Source organism: Ascaphus truei, chromosome 5, assembly GCF_040206685.1.
Source record: "Ascaphus truei isolate aAscTru1 chromosome 5, aAscTru1.hap1, whole genome shotgun sequence".
NCBI lineage: Eukaryota > Metazoa > Chordata > Amphibia > Anura > Ascaphidae > Ascaphus > Ascaphus truei.
In genome coordinates, this window is record NC_134487.1 from 293,387,584 (window position 1) to 293,405,878 (window position 18,295).

The following is an 18,295-nucleotide window of genomic DNA, read 5'->3' on the forward strand; positions in this document are numbered from 1 at the left end:
TTTACTATTCTCTGTAAGTAAGGGAAGGTTATGGTCATATACTTATTTTCAGTTATTAGAACTAGAAAAATGATACAGACTGTATAAATAAATGCTAAGGGAATTTACATAAAAACCACGAAAGAGCATCCTAGAGGTGGAAAAACGAGGGTTACGTCCATACGTCCGAATGTTCCGGACATGTCCGGCTTCTTGATTCAAACTCACTGTCCGGGAGAAATTTGTAAATATCTTAAAACTTCCGGGATTTCCGGCTACGTATGCGTGAGCGTCAACCGCGCATGCGCGATCGGCGTTCATGCATGAACGAAAGTCGACCGGGCACGCGCAAGCGATGAGCACTGACAATATACGGTCAGCACTTGCACATGAGCGGTCGGCGCACACCGCTTCCCTGTACGCGAACAAAAGCCGACCGCGCATGTGCGAATGATGAGCACCGACCGCGCGCATGATATACGGTCAGCACTCACGCACGCGCGATGAGCGCACACCACTCCCGTATACGCGAGTGATGAAGGTGTCCTCTTTTTGAAATAAGGACTGAAAGGGGGAGGTGGGGGAGGGGGGTGGTCCCGGTCGTAACTCTAGTCCTGGGCCCCTGGGATATCTGTCTGCGGCCCTGGAGAGACATGCTGGGGGGGAGGAGAGGGGGGAAAGAAGAGAAATACGAGAGGAGGAGAAAGGATGGACTGACTAGGGGGGTGAGAGACTATAAGGGGGAAAAGGAGACATGAGGGTGGAACAAAGAGACATGATGGGGCAAAGTAGACAGAATATGATATCATAATATTTGCAGGGGCCCCATTTTTCAAATTTGTCCTGAGACCCAAAAATCCTGTTGGCGGCTCTGGTGTGGGGTACAGGTGTCAATTACGGCAGGAGTTTCCAAAGTTGCTCCCCACAATGCTTTACATGCAAGGCATTATGGGTCGTGACTTTGGAAGCTCCCGCAGTGATTGACAGCTATACTCCCCATGCGGTCTGCTCACACTAAGGTGCCGTTTGGGGGATTATTAAGCGAGTTCCCCCCGTGAGCTCAGGACACTATACTGCCTGGCATCGGTCACACAGTCTTGTTAGCGATAGTCTGATGAGAAGGCAATGAGAGTTGATTAATTAGAGAGTTTGCAGAACAAATATTTTCTAATCAGGGGGTGCACTGTGCAATAAGGATTGGGAATCACTGCCAGAGATATTTATTCTTTGTATATTGTGTTTCCCCCATGTACACACTGGCTTTCAGTTAAAGTGAGCAGGTTCATTGCAGAGTTGCACTTTGTTATGTTGACACTGAACAGTTATTAACTAGACAAAGAAACTAGATTTGCTGCACTGGGAGTTTTTCTTTAACTCCGTGGTGCTCATCTCCAGTCCTCAGGACCCCTCCACCCTCCACCCCCAACAGGTCAAGGTTTATGAATATCCTAGTCTTCGACTGAATCACTGATTGAGCCCCCTGTGCTGAAGCAGGGACTGATTGAGCCAGCTGTGCTGAAGCAGGGATATCCTGAAAACCTGACCTGTCCTCACAGAACTGACAAGACTAATAACCATTTCATATCGGCCTTCCCTGTACTAAAAAAGGTTAATATTTTATTTAAGAGATCGTCAAGTCTTTTAAAAGGCAGTTGTAACGATCCTGAATATAACATTTAAACTCTCTTATTTCATTGACATTTTCCCCAGCGCTTGGGAACACCGTTTCTCTGATTTAAAGCGCCCCTATTCCGTTTCCCAGTGTACCTCTTTTTTTTCCCTCTCTCTAACAATTTGTCTTGGTTTTCCCCCCCGATGATGGGCTTTTTTTTGAGAAATGCCCCGTTCGAATTTTGGTAGTTTTCGGTTTCGGAGTATTGATGTAAAAATGTTTTTTTCTGGATTTATAAAAAAAAGACGTCCACTAACGGAAAGTTAGGCATGTCCACAGCATTCGTCTTTAGCTGGAAATCAACCAATAAAAAGCTTTTGACAAAAGCAACATGAAATACATGGGACACTTTCAGGACCATATTTGCACCGCTGCCAAAAACATCTTCCAACTACAAAACGACAGGACACTTCCTTTCAACTCCAACTGGGATTAAATGGGAGAGTAGAGATAACAACTCTTTTGCAAACTAGCCTGGGAAGCAATGTCTTATCAGTTAGGTCGGGGGGGGGGGGATCAACTCCAGTCCTCAAGACCCCACCAACAGGTCAGGTTTTAAGGATATCCCAGTGTTAGGACAGGTGGCTCAATCAATCCCTGCTTCAACACAGATGGCTCAATCAGTGGCTCAGTCTTTGACTTAGCCACCTGTGCTGAAGCTGGGATATCATTAAAACCTGACCTGTTTGGGGGGCAGGGAGAGGACTAGATTTGAGCACCCCTTACCTAGGTAACCTTGCATGTGTGTCTTTCAATCATATCCCACTGACATTGCCAATGCATTGCTGGGTGTGCTACTAATTTATTAGCAATACGCAACCTGAACTACATACATGAACCTCATTGTGGGAGTACCCCTATAGCTCCACCCTCTCCCAACAGTTTTCAATTTGTCCCAGTATCCGAAGAGGAGAGATTACACAAGCGCTCCTCAAATTAAAACTAAGCAGCCAATGTGGACCTGACCTACTGCAATCTACAGTAAATTCCTAAGACTTGGCGCCCCAGCCATTGCCAAACCGCTTGCTTTCCTAATCAACTGTATCTTGTCTTCAGGCCATATTGCTAAGACCTGGAAAAATGCCAGAGTTGTCCCAATTTTAAAAAGTGGGGACAAAAACACTGTCTCAAACTACAGGCCAATCTCTCTTCTCCCAATATTATACAGAGTCATTGAAAAAATGTGTTCACTCCCAATTAAGCGATTACTATACCAAAACAAATTTCTCTAGACAATTCCAATCTGGCTTTCGCCCCAAACACTCCACGGTAACTACCCTGCTAAAAGTTTGCAATGAGATCCAGTGTGGAATGGAACTGGGACAACTCACTGGTGCAATATTCCTAGATTTTGCAAAGGCTTTTGATACCGTTAATCATGTTATCTTGCTAAACAAACTCCAGTGCTCTGAAATAGGGAAGCATGCTTTAAACTGGTTTCAGTCCTACCTATCATCAGGAAGATCCCAACATGTGTCTATCTCGGGCACTATCTCCAACCCCTTGGATATCACCTGTGGGGTCCCACAAGGCTCTGTTCTGGGGCCCCTACTCTTCTCAGTGTTCATTAATGATCTTCCTACAGCTTGTAAGGAAGCCTCAATACACATGTATGCGGATGACACAATCTTATATGCACACAGCCATAGCCTCTCCGACCTTGGACACGTACTTCAAACTGACTTTTGAGACTTGAAAATTGGATTTCCCAAAACAAACAGTTTTTAAACACAGACAAGACGAACAATGGTATTTGGGACCAAAGCTACATTTCTAAAGCTTCCAATGAAGGAGCTACAGATCAGAACCAACTCTAATACTATCCTAGTCCCTGTAACTAGTTTCAAATATTTGGGCATATGGTTTGACTCCCATTTAACATTTGGGTTGCACATTGATACCCTGACATCAAAAACATATGCCAAACTATGTGTACTTTACAGGAACAAATCCTCCCTAAGGCCACGCTTTGCTGATGCCAATTATAGACTATGGGGACATAGTATATGGCACGGCACCCCAAACTCACCTTGGCAAACTTGATACCCTCTACTACTCAATATGCGCTTTGTCCTCCAATGCAATTACAACACACATCACTGCGAAATGCTCAAAGAACTAGATTGGTCATCACTTGAGTCTAGGCGCAAAGTTAATGTCTATCTGAACAAGCTCCTCACCCCTACCACATGCAGCACTTATTTTAATCTGGTCTGTAACTGTTTCATACGCCCATAATATATATTATCTCTAACTGTGCATGCAATGTCTTGTATATAATGTATAACCTGCTCATTTATGTAACTGTATTTGTAACCATGTATTATTTGTCTTAACTCTGTGCCCAGGACATACTTGAAAACGAGAGGTAACTCTCAATGTATTACTTCCTGGTAAAATATTTTATAAATAAATAAATATCATCTGAGATCTGACTCCAAAAGACGGTTCATGGTCCCAAGGCTCAACAAAGTATCCGGCCGCTCCTCCTTTTCTTACCGTGCACCTCACAACCGGAACAGTCTACCGGAGACTCTCACTTCCGCCACCAGTCTAAATTCTGCTGTCTCACATTTTAATCTGATCTGTAACTGTTATATACGCCTATTATATATATTATCTTTGACTGTGCATACAATGTCTTGTATATAATGTACTGTATAACCCATTTCACTCATTGTAACTATGTATTTGTAACCATGTATTATTTGTCATTATAACTTTGTGCCCAGGACATACTTGAAAACGAGAGGTAACTCTCAATGTATTACCTCCAGGTAAAACATTTTTATAAACAAATAAATGAATACATCTTCTGCCTGCATTGGGAATCTCTAACAAGCTTCACTTCCACTGAATTTTAAATAATGCAGCACATTAGGAATTGCCCCATATGGAGCAGGGTTGAGAGGTGCATGGGAGAGAGAGGGGGGGGGAGAAAAGGGGGAGAGGGGGGGGGAGAGAGCGTCGAGGAAGGGAGAGAGAGAGCGTCGAGGAAGGGAGAGAGAGAGCGTCGAGGAAGGGAGAGAGAGCGTCGAGGAAGGGAGAGAGAGAGCGTCGAGGAAGGGAGAGAGAGCGCGTCGAGGGAGAGAGAGAGCGTCGAGGGAGAGAGAGAGAGGGTCGAGGGAGAGAGAGAGAGGGTCGAGGGAGGGAGAGATAGAGAGAGGGAAAGATAGAGGGTCGAGGGAGAGGATCGAGGGAGGGGGAGGGAGGGGGAGAGAGGGTCGAGGGAGCGAGAGAGGGCGGGCTGAGGGAGAGAGAGAGGGTCGAGGGGGAGAGAGGGTCGAGGGAGAGAGAGGGTCGAGGGGGAGAGAGGGTCGAGGGAGAGAGACGGTCAAGGGAGAGAGGGTTGAGGGAGAGAGAGGGTCGAGGGGGCGACAGGGGCGAGGGGGAGAGAGGGGCGAGGGGGAGAGAGAGGGGCAAGGCGCGAGGGGGAGAGAGACGGGGGAGGGGGAGAGAGACGGGGAGGGGGAAAGAGAGGAGGGAGGGGGAGAGAGAGGAGGGAGGGAGAGAGAGAGGGAAGGGGAAAGTGAGTGGAGGGGGAGAGAGAGACAGGGTGAGAGAGAGGGAGAGGCGAAGAGAGAAAGAGGGGGGGGGGGCAGAATGAAAGAGGCGCAAAGGAGGTGACAGCAGTAGCAATGAATGTACCAAGTGTGCAAATGAGTCTAAACGTTAGTTAGTTAGTTAGTTAGTTAGCAGAGGAGGGGAAGCCAGTGTTAGTAAAAGTACAGTATGCCTTTAATGCCTTTAATGCTTCATGGAAGAGGTAGGTTACAGAGATTTGACAATAGTCAACTGATAAAAGTGCTGGGAATATTGGGAGTGGAAGTTTTTATTATTGAGGCAAAGGAGCAGGCTGTTATTACAATGCAGTCGAGAGACAGAGTAGAGAAAGGGCAGGCCTGTGTAGAGCAGGGGGAACAAGGGAGCAGGTGCAGGTTAGAGAGGGGGTTCATGGGGTGACCTTAAGTGCATTGACCCCAGCACCACAAAGGCTTTCAGCCCTAAACACTTACTGGATTACTGGCCTTTCCTGTGAGGATAGCTCTTGCTTTAACTTTGTTCATGTTAAAATTCTTCTGGTAAGCCTCGTAAATAAATTTGGCCAGAGACAGGCAGTCAGCCAGCTGAGAATCTTTCAGGTCCTGTTCACACGTTAGAATTTCAGCTTTGAGTTTGGCTTTCTCTGACCGTGGCATCCTTCCAAAGCGTATTGCTGAAATCCAAAGACACACGACAAATGTCAAATGCCACGGTTTTATGTCTACACCAGGGGTGGGCACCTCCAGTCCTCAAGGGCCACTGAAAAGTCAGGTTTTCAGGATATCCCTGCTTCAGCACAGGTGGATCAATCAGTGGCTCAGTCGAAGACTACTACTGGTCTACACTTTACTGTGACTGCATAAGCAATGACGTTTGATAGGTATCTGAGTGCATTGGTCATTTCTGCGCTACGATATGGAAAGCCCAATTGACCTTGATGGTGCTTCATATGCGGTGGCACCAGATCTGTGCTCCAATACTTTATGCAATAAGGCCCCAAGTTTATTATATAACCTTATTCTATAACGCGAGGCAATGTAACGATGGCAGCACTAAGCAGTTATGTATGTTCTGTGCCAGGGGCGGCCAACTCCAGTCCTCAAGGGCCACCAACAGGTCAGGGTTAAGGATATCCCTGCTTCAGCACAAGTGGTTCAATCAATGACTGAGCCACCTGTGCTGAAGCCAGGTTATGTTCTTCAAACCTGACCCAATGGTGGCCTTTGAGGACTTGAGTTGGCCACTCCTGTTCTCTGCCATTATAATACAGCAACACACACACACACGTTCACTTTTACCCCAGTAATCATCGAGCTCCATGATGGGTTATTGCAACCGAATGGGTTTTAACTCCCATCCCAATCAATAGGAGCGAGTGCCGGTTCAGATGCATGATTAACCCATAACTGAGCTTGATGAATTGGAGGTAAGTGAGCAAGTAGGTAGTTCTCCTTAACACAGGGTCAATCTCAGTATTCTAACAGGCGATAAAGACTCACAAATACCAATGGGTACAGGATACATTCTACGGAAAGACAGGATGAGTGTATGTGGGACACTGGTAATAAAACATATTAGCAACATTAGGACATTCACTGTAAGAGGAATTATTTCCACTAAATAGACAGAGAAACATCTTAATATTCATTATTTTGTTATCTCTTGTGATACCGGAGCCTCCAAGAACTTGAGTTCAGTTGCTTACGGTTGTAAGGGGTTGGTGAAAATAATACATTTATCGAAGGACTATTTATCACGTACTCTTCCCTTTCTATTCCTATTAGGAGGACAGTCCGAGCCGAAGTTTGGCGCGCTCACCATTATGCGACATTCCCACCATAAGGCACTTCTCGAAGCGGCAATACTGGCACTTGTTTCGATTCTTTTTCTGTATTTTACACATCCGCGCACACTTATCATACACCAATTTCAGTCGTATTGTTCTTCTAAAAAAACCCTATGTGGGGGAAAAAAAAGAAAAAATAGCAGAAATGACAAAGAAGAAATAAACCTGTTTCATGTTGGAGATGCCAGCAAAACAGTGGCGAATAATTTATGTAGGTATATTTATGTACGTACGTATGTATATATGCATGTATATTTTTATTTATTTAGCGCTTCACAGCAGCAATACGCGTGACATTATAATATAACACATAATGGTAGTAAGAGTAATTAACTGTAGGTTCAACTTCAAGGTATAGGACCAGAGTGAAGTAATAGGAATTCTAGGTGTAATGGGGTAAACAAGAGGTCCGTAAACAAAGACAACTATCAGACAGGTATATTCCAATATATTGTAAAACTTGATATTATTCCTATGTTTATAAAATGCAGAATAAACAGGGGGACGGTGCATCATCAGTCTTGTTTGCTGGATTAATGATAAGGCCGAGTGAACAACAGTAAAATCCACAAAAAAAATGTGCAAACTGTCAGGATACACTTTAAAAAAATTATTTGACGTTTTTGTTAGATCCAGCAAACACCTAGTTTAACCAAAACAAACATATATCTGCCATCAGTTCCATGTGTTCCGATATGGCAGTGTGCCTTCTAACGACACCCTGCTTGCTCTCTATATATGCGTCCGCTATTCTTTTTTATGCTCAATTCTCCAGATTTAGCATCCTGCATTTTGTGAGGTTTTTTTATTAAGTGTTATTGACGGCTGGGATTTTTCCTCCTTCGAAGCACAGGATTATTTTGTTGCCTATAAATAAAGTATGTATGCCAATAATGCCACCGATCGTGACATTAACCTGCTGGTCCTTTAGCATGTGCAGCAAATATAAGATACTTTCTATCGTGTTTTGATACATTTAAAGAAAAAGGGCATTTTAGAGCTTGCGCTCCTTTGTTACTCACTGTACCGGAGCAATTAAGTAGTGGTGCACCAATTGCTCCCAGGGGTCTGATTCCTGGGGTACATCCAGTTGTGTGAATAGATTGAACACTAGGAAGGCAGCTGGGAGTGAAATGCGTAGGAGGAACATGTAACGTTCAATAAACACTTTTTCTTCAACTCTACGAGCGCCCGCTGCCTTCCTACTATTGAATCTATCTACATTTTTTGGCACCAACCTTATATTTCTCCCACTTGGTCAAGCAGAAGGGCCAGAAGTGTACCATAATGTCATTTTATATCTACAAAGGCGGACACTGACACTTTGTAAGCACTATAACATCAGTAACATATATTCTATCACCTTAGCTTTATAGTGTGATTCACTATTAGATAATGAACAGATCTGCCTGAGCACCTGCAATGAAATAAGCAAGCAAGGGCAACTTCAAGGTCATTCTGGGGCCGGACAAGGCTCACAGACCACAAGTTGGAGAGCACTGTACTAGGTGAATCAAACTGGACACGTATACTGGAGGTACAAAACGGTCAAATTCTTCCTAATAGTTGTCATCTATTGAATCTACAATCTTTATAAGTCACTTGACTCCATCACACTTTCTCCTCTAACCCGTGGCCTTGGCTAAATTCCCAAAACACGCTTCCTCTGAAAGCTTCTGCAAAAGGAAACCTTGAATTTCTAGAAATGTTTCCTGTTCTGTTTAAACTCTGCTCTCTCTACTACCAAACAGCATGACTTCTCCTCACTAATCAACACTCACAAATCCTATGTACATAATCTATTCTCTATGTTGGAGTCCATCCTGAGGCCTTCTCCCCCTACTGTCCTTTCTTTAGTCTCCTCAAGCCTTTACTCAACCCTTTAAAAAGGTAAGGTGGATGTCATCTACAGCGAGATTCCATCCATCCCTTCCACCTCTACATCGCTTCTACCCAAACCTACCCCTTCAACTCTCGATTCTTTTTCTCCTTTTACAGAGTTACAATTTTCTCAGTTACTCACTCTTCTCCCCCAGCACTTTCCCGCTGGGTCCTATTCCCTCACACCTTCTCCGGCCTCTGGCTCCTATCCTAGTCTCCACTCTCACACATATCTTCAACTCCTCCCTATTAACCAACACCTTTCCCTCGTACTTTAAGCAGTTGTCAAACTGATTCTCAGCATCACCCTTGATCCTACGCGCCTACTGAAATTGCCGCCCTGTCTCCCTCCTACTGGTTGACTTCAAACTGATAGAATGCCTCTTCTCCCACAAGTTCAACTTCCATATTTCCCATGCGATCCTGGATCCTCTACAATTTGGCTTTCATATAGCTTACTTGCTGAGACTGTCCTCACTAAAGTAGCAAATGATTTCCATGAAGCAAAAACCAAATGGTAATTTTCCCTATTTACCCTGCCTGATCTCTCTGCTGTTTTCGATACTATTAACATTTAGATTCTAAACACTCTTGGCACCTGAAACACAGCTCTATCCTGGTTCGCCTCATACCTCTCCCACTGCGCCTTTACCGTCTCTGTTGGCCTTAGGTCTCACATCCGTGCAGATGGTATACAGATATATCTCTCCACCCCTAACCTTACACCTGTAATCCAGTACCAAGTCCCTGATTGCCTCTTGGCCAAATCTTCCTCGATGGCGCTCCACCGCCTCAAACTTAAAAGGCTGAAAACTGAGCTAATTTCCTCCAAAACCTGGCCCAATATTCCCCTTTTCCATCACAGTAAATTGAACTACCATCCATCCTGTTACCAAAGCACGTTGTCCAAGTGTAGCATTTGACTCGTCCCCCTCCTTGTCCATTTGCATTCATGCTCTTGCTAAAACCTGTTGCTTCTTCAACCGTAACATTACCAAGATCCGCCCTTTCCTCTGTCATCCGACTGCTAAACTCTAATGTGTGCCCTTATTCTCTCCTGTGTGGACTACTGCAATCGACTAATATCAGGTCTCCCTACCTCACAACTTTCTCCTTTGCAATCTATCCAAAACTCTGCAGCTAGTATAGCTCCACTTCCTCCCACAACAGGATCTGCTCATCTCCTCCTTAAATCCCTCTCCTGGCTTTCAGATCACCTACAAAGTTCTCCTCCTTGCCTTTAAGGCTCTCCACTCATCTGCTTCTCCCTACATATCAGCTTTGATTTCTTGCTATACGGGATTCCTGAAACTCAGAGAAAAAAAACCTGTTTGACCTCTCACCCTTACTACCAGTTACATTGTCATCACATACCACGAGGGTCACACAAACCAGATAAACATGTATAATAACCCTATATGTCTTGTACTTTAGACTCGTCTAATTCGCAGCTAGAGCTCTCTGTTATAATAAAGATTTAAAGTATGTGATTAAAGTGTATGTTACACTCAAGGGGCGGCTCAAAAGGTTCTACAGCAATTCTAAAACAAAAAGTAAATGTGCCCCGTCTGTATTTAATATAAATGGATGAGGCATCTGATTCTCACTCAGAAAAGAGGGGAACAGAAAAGCAGAGTCTAAAAACCAAAAGGTATAAGAGCAGCCAAAATTATATGGAGTATCTGAGCGCATTATATTGAGTATCTAAGCGCATTATATGGAGTATCTAAGAGCACTGAATAGCCATGCACTAATTTAGTACCAATCTCTCAAAACGCACCAGAGATAGTAACTCAGAAAAATATAATTCACTTTGCTGCTTCTGTCACACAATTTAAAAAAATCTCCAAAATCCTATTTCACGCTATTCCAGATCTCATCTTATTTAAATGTAAATATATACTTATAAAAGGTGCAATCCAACTTAAAGTTCACCAAGTGTTACAGGTGATACACACACACACACACACACACACACACACACACACACACACACACACACACACACACACACACACACACACACACACACACACACACACACACACACACACAGTTATTTTTATGGGAGAACTCCGGGTGCACACTTTTTTTTGTTTTTGAGTTCTACCGTCTTTTTTTAGGGATCAATAAACAACTCCATGTAACAATTATGAAATGATTAGCAATTGGGCCGGGATACTAGCTGGGAGTGGATAAATGCTTTTTTTTCTGTTATACTTCTTTACTTTAAGCTGCATTATTTATCGTGGGTCATATGGCCACTAAAACAATGATCAAGTACTCAGCCCACAGAGCATATTACTGACGTTGCTGCTTTAAGAGGAAAACAAAGAACACATTTCAGAAAATTGTAAATTATTTTTTTTTAACATACTCCGTGCCAAGGGTTTCTCCAGTGCCGGGGACCCCCCGGTTACCACGATAATTACCGCTGTTCCTTTAAGTGAATTAAACATGGCCGCCTCAGTTGACTGATGAATTTGCGGCTTCCTATCAGCCATATTGTTTCCTCAGGGGGGAGATTGGACCAGCAACTATCGCAGTGATTATCTCGGGAACCGAGGGTCGCCGACGCTGAAAATAGCACGGCTCGGCTACGGCGACATCATTCAAAACAATGCCGTGTTCTGGTGTCATAAACCCGTAACAGGTTCTTTGCATTGCCCGATATTTGCAACTAGGAGACTTTTTGTTGTTGTTGTAGAAATAAAGCTTTAGTTTGGGGTGTTTATACCTTGCAGCCTTCACATGCGTGAACTCCATAGTGGAAACCCGATGCTTTATCCCCGCACACTTTACATTCAATGCTCAGAGTCCTGCAGGGCTGCTCCTCCACACTGCCAGGAGCTGCAGGGTAGGTGATGGAAGACGGACTTGATGCTGGTGAAAGGGTGTCTACAACAACAACAACAACAAATGTCACAACATTGTATCTCATGGCTACTGGTAACGATTACACAGAAATGATGGACACCAACCAACATGGGGCAAGATTGGAACTTAACAACTGAATTAAAGCAGCAATACAGGTTTAGTTTTTTTTATTATTATTATTACAGGATGGAAGCTGGGGGTCTCCGGAGCTGAAATTTCAGCTCCAGGGACCCACCTGCTTCCAGAGATACTTACCTCCATGGGGGATGCCGGTATCTCTGCAGGCCGAATACTGTGCGCCTAACGAAATGCCGACATTTAAATGTCCCACGTCACTTGGGCCAAAAGGAATCTGTGACATCATCCAGTGCGGCTTCCTATTGGCCCGCATGAGACCAGGACCTTTAAATGCCACAGAGATTCTCGCACCCCCTACGGAGGCAGGTATCTCCGGAAGCAGGGGGTGCCCGGAGCTGAAATTAATGGGGTTCAGCTCCTGCTTCAATTCTGCAATTAGAAAACAAACAATAAATGTAACCTATATTGCTGCTTTAACAACTGAATTAATTGCTGCTTCAACCTTTTTTGTTGTTGCTAAAGCAGCACTAATTGTATATTTAAATCATACATGCAATGGTAGTCCTAAGAGATTATTTCAATAAAATGATCATATTGCATGTAAATGTTGTATGTAACTCCATGGCCCAATAAACATGAGGTTAGCGGTTCAGATCCTCTTGGTTATGTGTTGGGGAGGTCATCGGAACACGGGGAACGTAGAACTGCATTGGAAGGGCGTGGCAGGAGAGGAGTCATCAGGAACACAACAGAGAATCTGCATCACGTGAGAGGTTTGTAACTACATGTAAATAGATTGAGATGCAAGATAACAGGACCAAGAATGCAGTTTTATTACGTCATTTTTTCCCCATTCTTAGTCCTGTTATCTTGCATTTAGTTTAACATCCATTTTATTAAACACCTTTTCCTGCTGTTCCTAAATGGTCCTTCCCACAGGCAGAGCCAACAATAACTACATAATAAATGACATTTGGACAGCAGAGAGATGCAGAGCATTCAACATGGCAGCACACAGAGAAAAACCAGCAGGTGCATTGCTTGGTATGATTATGCTGGATTGTTTATTGATATGTAGTCCCTTCCTGATATATAAAAACACACACGGTTGTTATGTTACATGAATTAGCACCGAGCCTGCCCTACGGGTAGCACTGCAGATGCAGCTCAGTGCAGCTCTGGTGCTGAGGTTGCAAGACATTTCCAATCCAATATTTCAGCTAATGGCTACTCAACATTGTTCATGTATTTCCATTACGTTAAATATATATATATAGGAAGAAGGGGGTCTCAGAGCTGAACCGTGTTTATTTCTGCTCCGGGGACCCCTGGTTTCCCCCAGATACCTACCGAGAAAAGTGCCACTGGTTACTTCGTGGTTGTTTAAAGTCTCCGATAGAAATCTTCCTATTGGCCGGTGTAATGTGGAAGTTTTAAACTGAGCCGCTTACCTAGTCCGGGATCACCTCAGACGGCGCGGTGTCACTGCGCCATACAGCGTCACGTTATCAGGGATGATGACGTGATACTGTAGGAGATGTCGCCGCACAAGGTTAGAGATACTTAGAGAGGCCCCGCGCTCTCCCCCGACAATCTGCTTTATTGTTGTGGGGTACAGCGGGAGGCCTCTGTAAGTGGATGGAGGACCGCCATGGAACCGCCATCAAGCCGGCCCTTCCTGGAGCTAAAGTGAAGGTCGTTCAGCTCCGGTGACCTTTAAAAAGTCTATATACTGTGTAAATCCACCACTGGTTTCACCTATTAAATTAAGTGATCTAGATCAGGGGGATCAACTCCAGTCCTCAAGACCCCCTAAGAGGTCAGGTTTGAGCCAGCAGTGCTGATGCTGGAATATTCTTAAAACCTGATCTGTTCATGGGGTTTTGGGGACTATAGTTGATCACCCCTAATCTTAATTTCTCCAATGGGTTGTAATATCTAAATTTGAATGGGAAGAGAATAATGTACTTATAATTGTACACAAAAACAACAATACAATGACAAATGAGAGCTACTTCATTAACAAATACTGCGGGCTCTACGTATAAAAGGGCATATTCCATTGCAGTGTCATTATTTTGTCACAACTCGCACTGAAATATACCTGCGCTAGGCAGCGCCTATGCATTAATCTAAGTTACACCATTTTCGGGGTATGTCTGCGTCTGCCTGCAACGAGATGAAGGATTTAGGCAGCAAGTGGGAGGAGTTTGAGTTATATTTGCATAATGGCGCAGGTCTGTGTAATAAAGACGGTGTGGCTTGCGTTACATTTCTTGGTGTTTTCTCTGAGTCACCTTAAAGGTGGCGCAAGTCTATTTTTATTTAGTGCAAAATACAAATACAGCGTGCGCCAAATTGTAGAACAGTAGAAATACAGTTCAGAAGTATGTCGCGTTTCTTTACAGAACGGTGAAACGCACACGTACCTCCTGATCCATCGAGCCCTGTGTTTTTATTTACTTTTTGCATTAGTGCCAAACTGGGAGACTGTTAAAACTACTGACCAGGGAACCTTAAGATGGCTACTAATCCACTCTGGGCCAAAAGGCCACTAGAAGATCATGCCTAAAAGTACTGAAATGGGTATATGGCGCAGAACTGCATTTAACCATCCATTTTTATATGACTGCCTTATGTCCACTCAATATACTCACCTGTGATATCTGTGCAGGCTGACCCATTTGACCCGGGGCTGTTTCCCAAATACTGGTACTCTGCTGCACTGAATGCCACCGAGCCATCACCCCCAATAGTCTGAGAGATGTCCTGGATGTCCCCCATGTCTTGGAGGAATTCTCCAGATAATGGGCTCCCCAAGTCATCCTCCTCCTTGGGAGTAATGGGACAAAACTGGCCATCTGTGTCTACCATGATGGTGGACGTAGCAGATCTTGTCTGTGACCATTACACTGCGGAGAGACAAATTGAAGGACATCATTATGGTTCTGGGTGCAAATGACAAAACACAAGGTTTTCCACCATGACAGTATCAACACCCTACACAAATTCCCCACCTCTATTCTGCATTTATTAATATGCTACTTTTCAGTTTCTCTTTATTTTAACAGGAATAGCTCTAGACCAGGGGTGGCAATCTCCACTCTGCAAGGGACACCCACAGATCAGCTTGTACAGATATCCTTGCTTCAGCACTGGTGGCCCAATCAAAGACTGAGCCACTGATTGAGCCACCTATGCTGAAGCAGGCACATCTTTAAAACCTGATCTGTTGGTGGATCCTGATCCTTGAAAACTGGAGTTGGCCGCTCCTAGTGTAGAGGATACAACCGGCAGTATTTAACCTCAATTTAATTTTTTGATCGGGTTGGAACTGGGGGTCCTCCAGAGCTGAAACGCACGGTTTTTATTTCCAGGGAACCCCTGTTCCCAAGATACGTACACTGGTGAAGACATGGGAATCACTTCCTGGGTATAAAGCGGGATTGAAATGACTGTCCAATAGGAAGTCACATCGATGATGTTGCAGCTTCCTGTTGGTACGCAATATGGCAGCCATGTTGTGTCCCCAAGGGAAATGAAGACCCAGTAACTTTACCGGTAAGTATCTAGTGTACCCGGGGTGTGCCTGCAGCAGAGAATAGTGACGTTTGGCTCAGGGGGCCCCTTCCTGTATAAAATAATAAATAAAAATTAAAAATGAGTACGAGGAACCGCTCTTTGAAGCAACTAGACAAGACAACCCTGGGAAATAGAGAGCCAGGCAACCATTTCAAGGACAACATCTGTCCTTTTCCCTCATATATGCCGAGCACTTTCAAGTCAAATCTGAAAACACATTCGGAGTGAAGCATTTACCAAATTGGCTGGACTCATTAATTCTCCCCAAACCCTCAGAGACACTTGTCAACCATTATGGTCAGGCACTGCCTTTAACTTAATCCTGTCCCTATCTGTGCACACACACACACACACACACACACACACACACACACACACACACACACACACACACACACACACACCAATATGACAAACCATATAGTTAAATACTTATGTTTTTCTTTTCATAAGTGGTCATTTAGTTACAATTATTTGGCCAATGCATTTTAAGTTTGCAAACCCCACCAAGGTGACCCTTGTTTGCAAGTCCTAGCACTACTGCACCCACAAAATTCTCTCCTAACATCTCTCATGGAGAGAGAACTGTCCCAATAGACAGGTCATTCACAGGTGCACAAGAGCTGCCATTTAAAAGGTGGGATGAGAGAGCTTAACAACAGGGAGGAGGGGGCACGAAGCTCTGAGCACTGGGGCTTTATGTCTTATGTTATATTACATGAGGTCACACTCAGCAGCACGCCTTTTTGACACAAATATATATGGCGTGGTGACTTTAGGATTTGAGTTTGCAGGGGCTGTGTGTGTTTACTAGATCAAACCTAATTAGACAATCATTCCTGATAGATCAAAAATAATAAAGAAAAAAAAAAAAAAGCTTTGTAAACGTATCTGAAGAAATGAAGCAGAGACCTGTGGCGTTTTGAAATCTCTGTACACTTTAATTTTATATATGAAGAACTCACATCAGTTCATAAATGTCTCAGCTGCCAGAGGAGCTGGTAACACACAGCATAAGGGGTTCAAAGCAGAGCCGATCCGCAGAGCTCGTCACTTTAATCATCAGGCGGGACCGGTCAATGACAGGTCGGATCTGATGATTAGAGAGCAGCGCATGGCTGGATTAGGTATGTGACAACCCTCTGCCAGGACCCCCCAATCCTCCGCATCAGGAGCCCCCAGTCCTCCGCGTCAGGACCCCCCAGTCCTCCGCGCCAGGACCCCCCAGTCCTCCGCGCCAGGACCCCCCAGTCCTCCGCGCCAGGACCCCCCAGTCCTCCGCGCCAGGACCCCCCAGTCCTCCGCGCCAGGACTCCCCAGTCCTCCCGCCAGGACCCCCCAGTCCTCCGCGCCAGGACCCCCCAGTCCTCCGCGCCAGGACCCCCCAGTTCTCCGCGCCAGGACCCCCCAGTTCTCCGCGCCAGGACCCCCCAGTTCTCCGCGCCAGGACCCCCCAGTCCTCCGCGCCAGGACCCCCCAGTCCTCCGCGCCAGGACCCCCCAGTCCTCCGCGCCAGGACCCCCCAGTCCTCCGCGCCAGGACCCCCCAGTCCTCCGCGCCAGGACCCCCCAGTCCTCCCGCCAGGACCCCCCAGTCCTCCCGCCAGGACCCCCCAGTCCTCCCGCCAGGACCCCCCAGTCCTCCCGCCAGGACCCCCCAGTCCTCCCGCCAGGACCCCCCAGTCCTCCCGCCAGGACCCCCCAGTCCTCCCGCCAGGACCCCCCAGTCCTCCCGCCAGGACCCCCCAGTCCTCCGCGCCAGGACCCTAGCCCGCCTATCGATTCAGTCATCCCTGGTTAAAACGTACACTTCTCGGCGCCCATTACGGTTCCTCGGACTTTTGCTAATGTTACTTTATTTGTACTCCAGGAAAGTATTTCAATACATGAATTTGTCGCCTGAACGTCTCGCAGTTACTGATCCGGATAACACCCGCTGTGGTTGTATTACAGAGTCGCAAGAAACGCTGCCGTATTTGTACAGATGTGGCGGACGTTATCACCCCCCCCCCCCCGTTAACGTGAAATAGCGAATGAAATGGCAAGTTAAATAACAAGCGCGTCATCTCCTTGACAGTTGTTGGTAATAGAGCTACTGGGTAATAGTGCGCCAGCGTTAACGCAATTCAACGCGTTAACAGGAGCGCTAAAGTCTGGAAGCCTACATCTGAATGCATATTTTAATTTATATAGTGCCAACATATGCAGCACTTTATTAAAGAGACAGTACAATACAGGTTATTAGAATGTAATAAAGGCAACAAATATAAAATGCAGTATGAACAGAAATCCCTGCTCCAGAGAACTTACAATCTAAGTATTTCCCATATGATTCTCCCCCCCCCCCACCCCACCCCACCCCGTCCTTTGATATTTTTGACAGAGGAGTCAGGAGATGTCACATGGTTTTACTATTACCCAATTACGGTTCAGTAAACAGAGTGTCAGAGAGATAAAGAGACATGCTCAAGGTCATACACAAAGCAATTAGAAGCAGGGATTTCAAACCATGACTCAAGTTCACCAAACCACACCCTTTGCCCTAAAGGGTTCTCACAGCATTAAAAAATACCACCTGGCTTACAAAATCTGCCTGCACTGCCTCAATGCCTGACCTTATTTGAGCGCTTGGTAAAAGCATGGATCCCTGCAGACAACACACCTGATTAACCTGTTCTGGCCCTGAATGGCCAATAAACACATTTGCAAATCACGGTGTTGCTCAGGCACTGCAAGTTTTCAAACATTTACCCTCCTACTCGTGCCAATTTGTTGCATTTATTTACCAAGTCAGTGGATCATTGTTTTTATTGATAAAAAGAAAAACAGACTTTGGGA

At 45.1% G+C, this 18,295-nt stretch overlaps 1 protein-coding gene across 9 annotated transcripts in view; it reads right to left on the minus strand.

The window, feature by feature from the left end:
• Window positions 1-18,295, minus strand: part of PPARA (peroxisome proliferator activated receptor alpha) — a 65,599-nt gene that overhangs the window by 13,098 nt on the left and 34,206 nt on the right. For all 9 annotated transcript variants that reach the window (XM_075602729.1, XM_075602732.1, XM_075602733.1 and 6 more), the window contains 4 exons: window positions 14,534-14,788; window positions 11,659-11,819; window positions 7,013-7,151; window positions 5,668-5,867 (listed from right to left, as the gene is read on the minus strand). In XM_075602729.1, coding sequence (XP_075458844.1) covers window positions 5,668-5,867; window positions 7,013-7,151; window positions 11,659-11,819; window positions 14,534-14,750 — 717 coding nt within the window. In that variant the 5' untranslated portion in view covers window positions 14,751-14,788. The remainder of the gene's footprint in view (window positions 1-5,667; window positions 5,868-7,012; window positions 7,152-11,658; window positions 11,820-14,533; window positions 14,789-18,295) is intronic.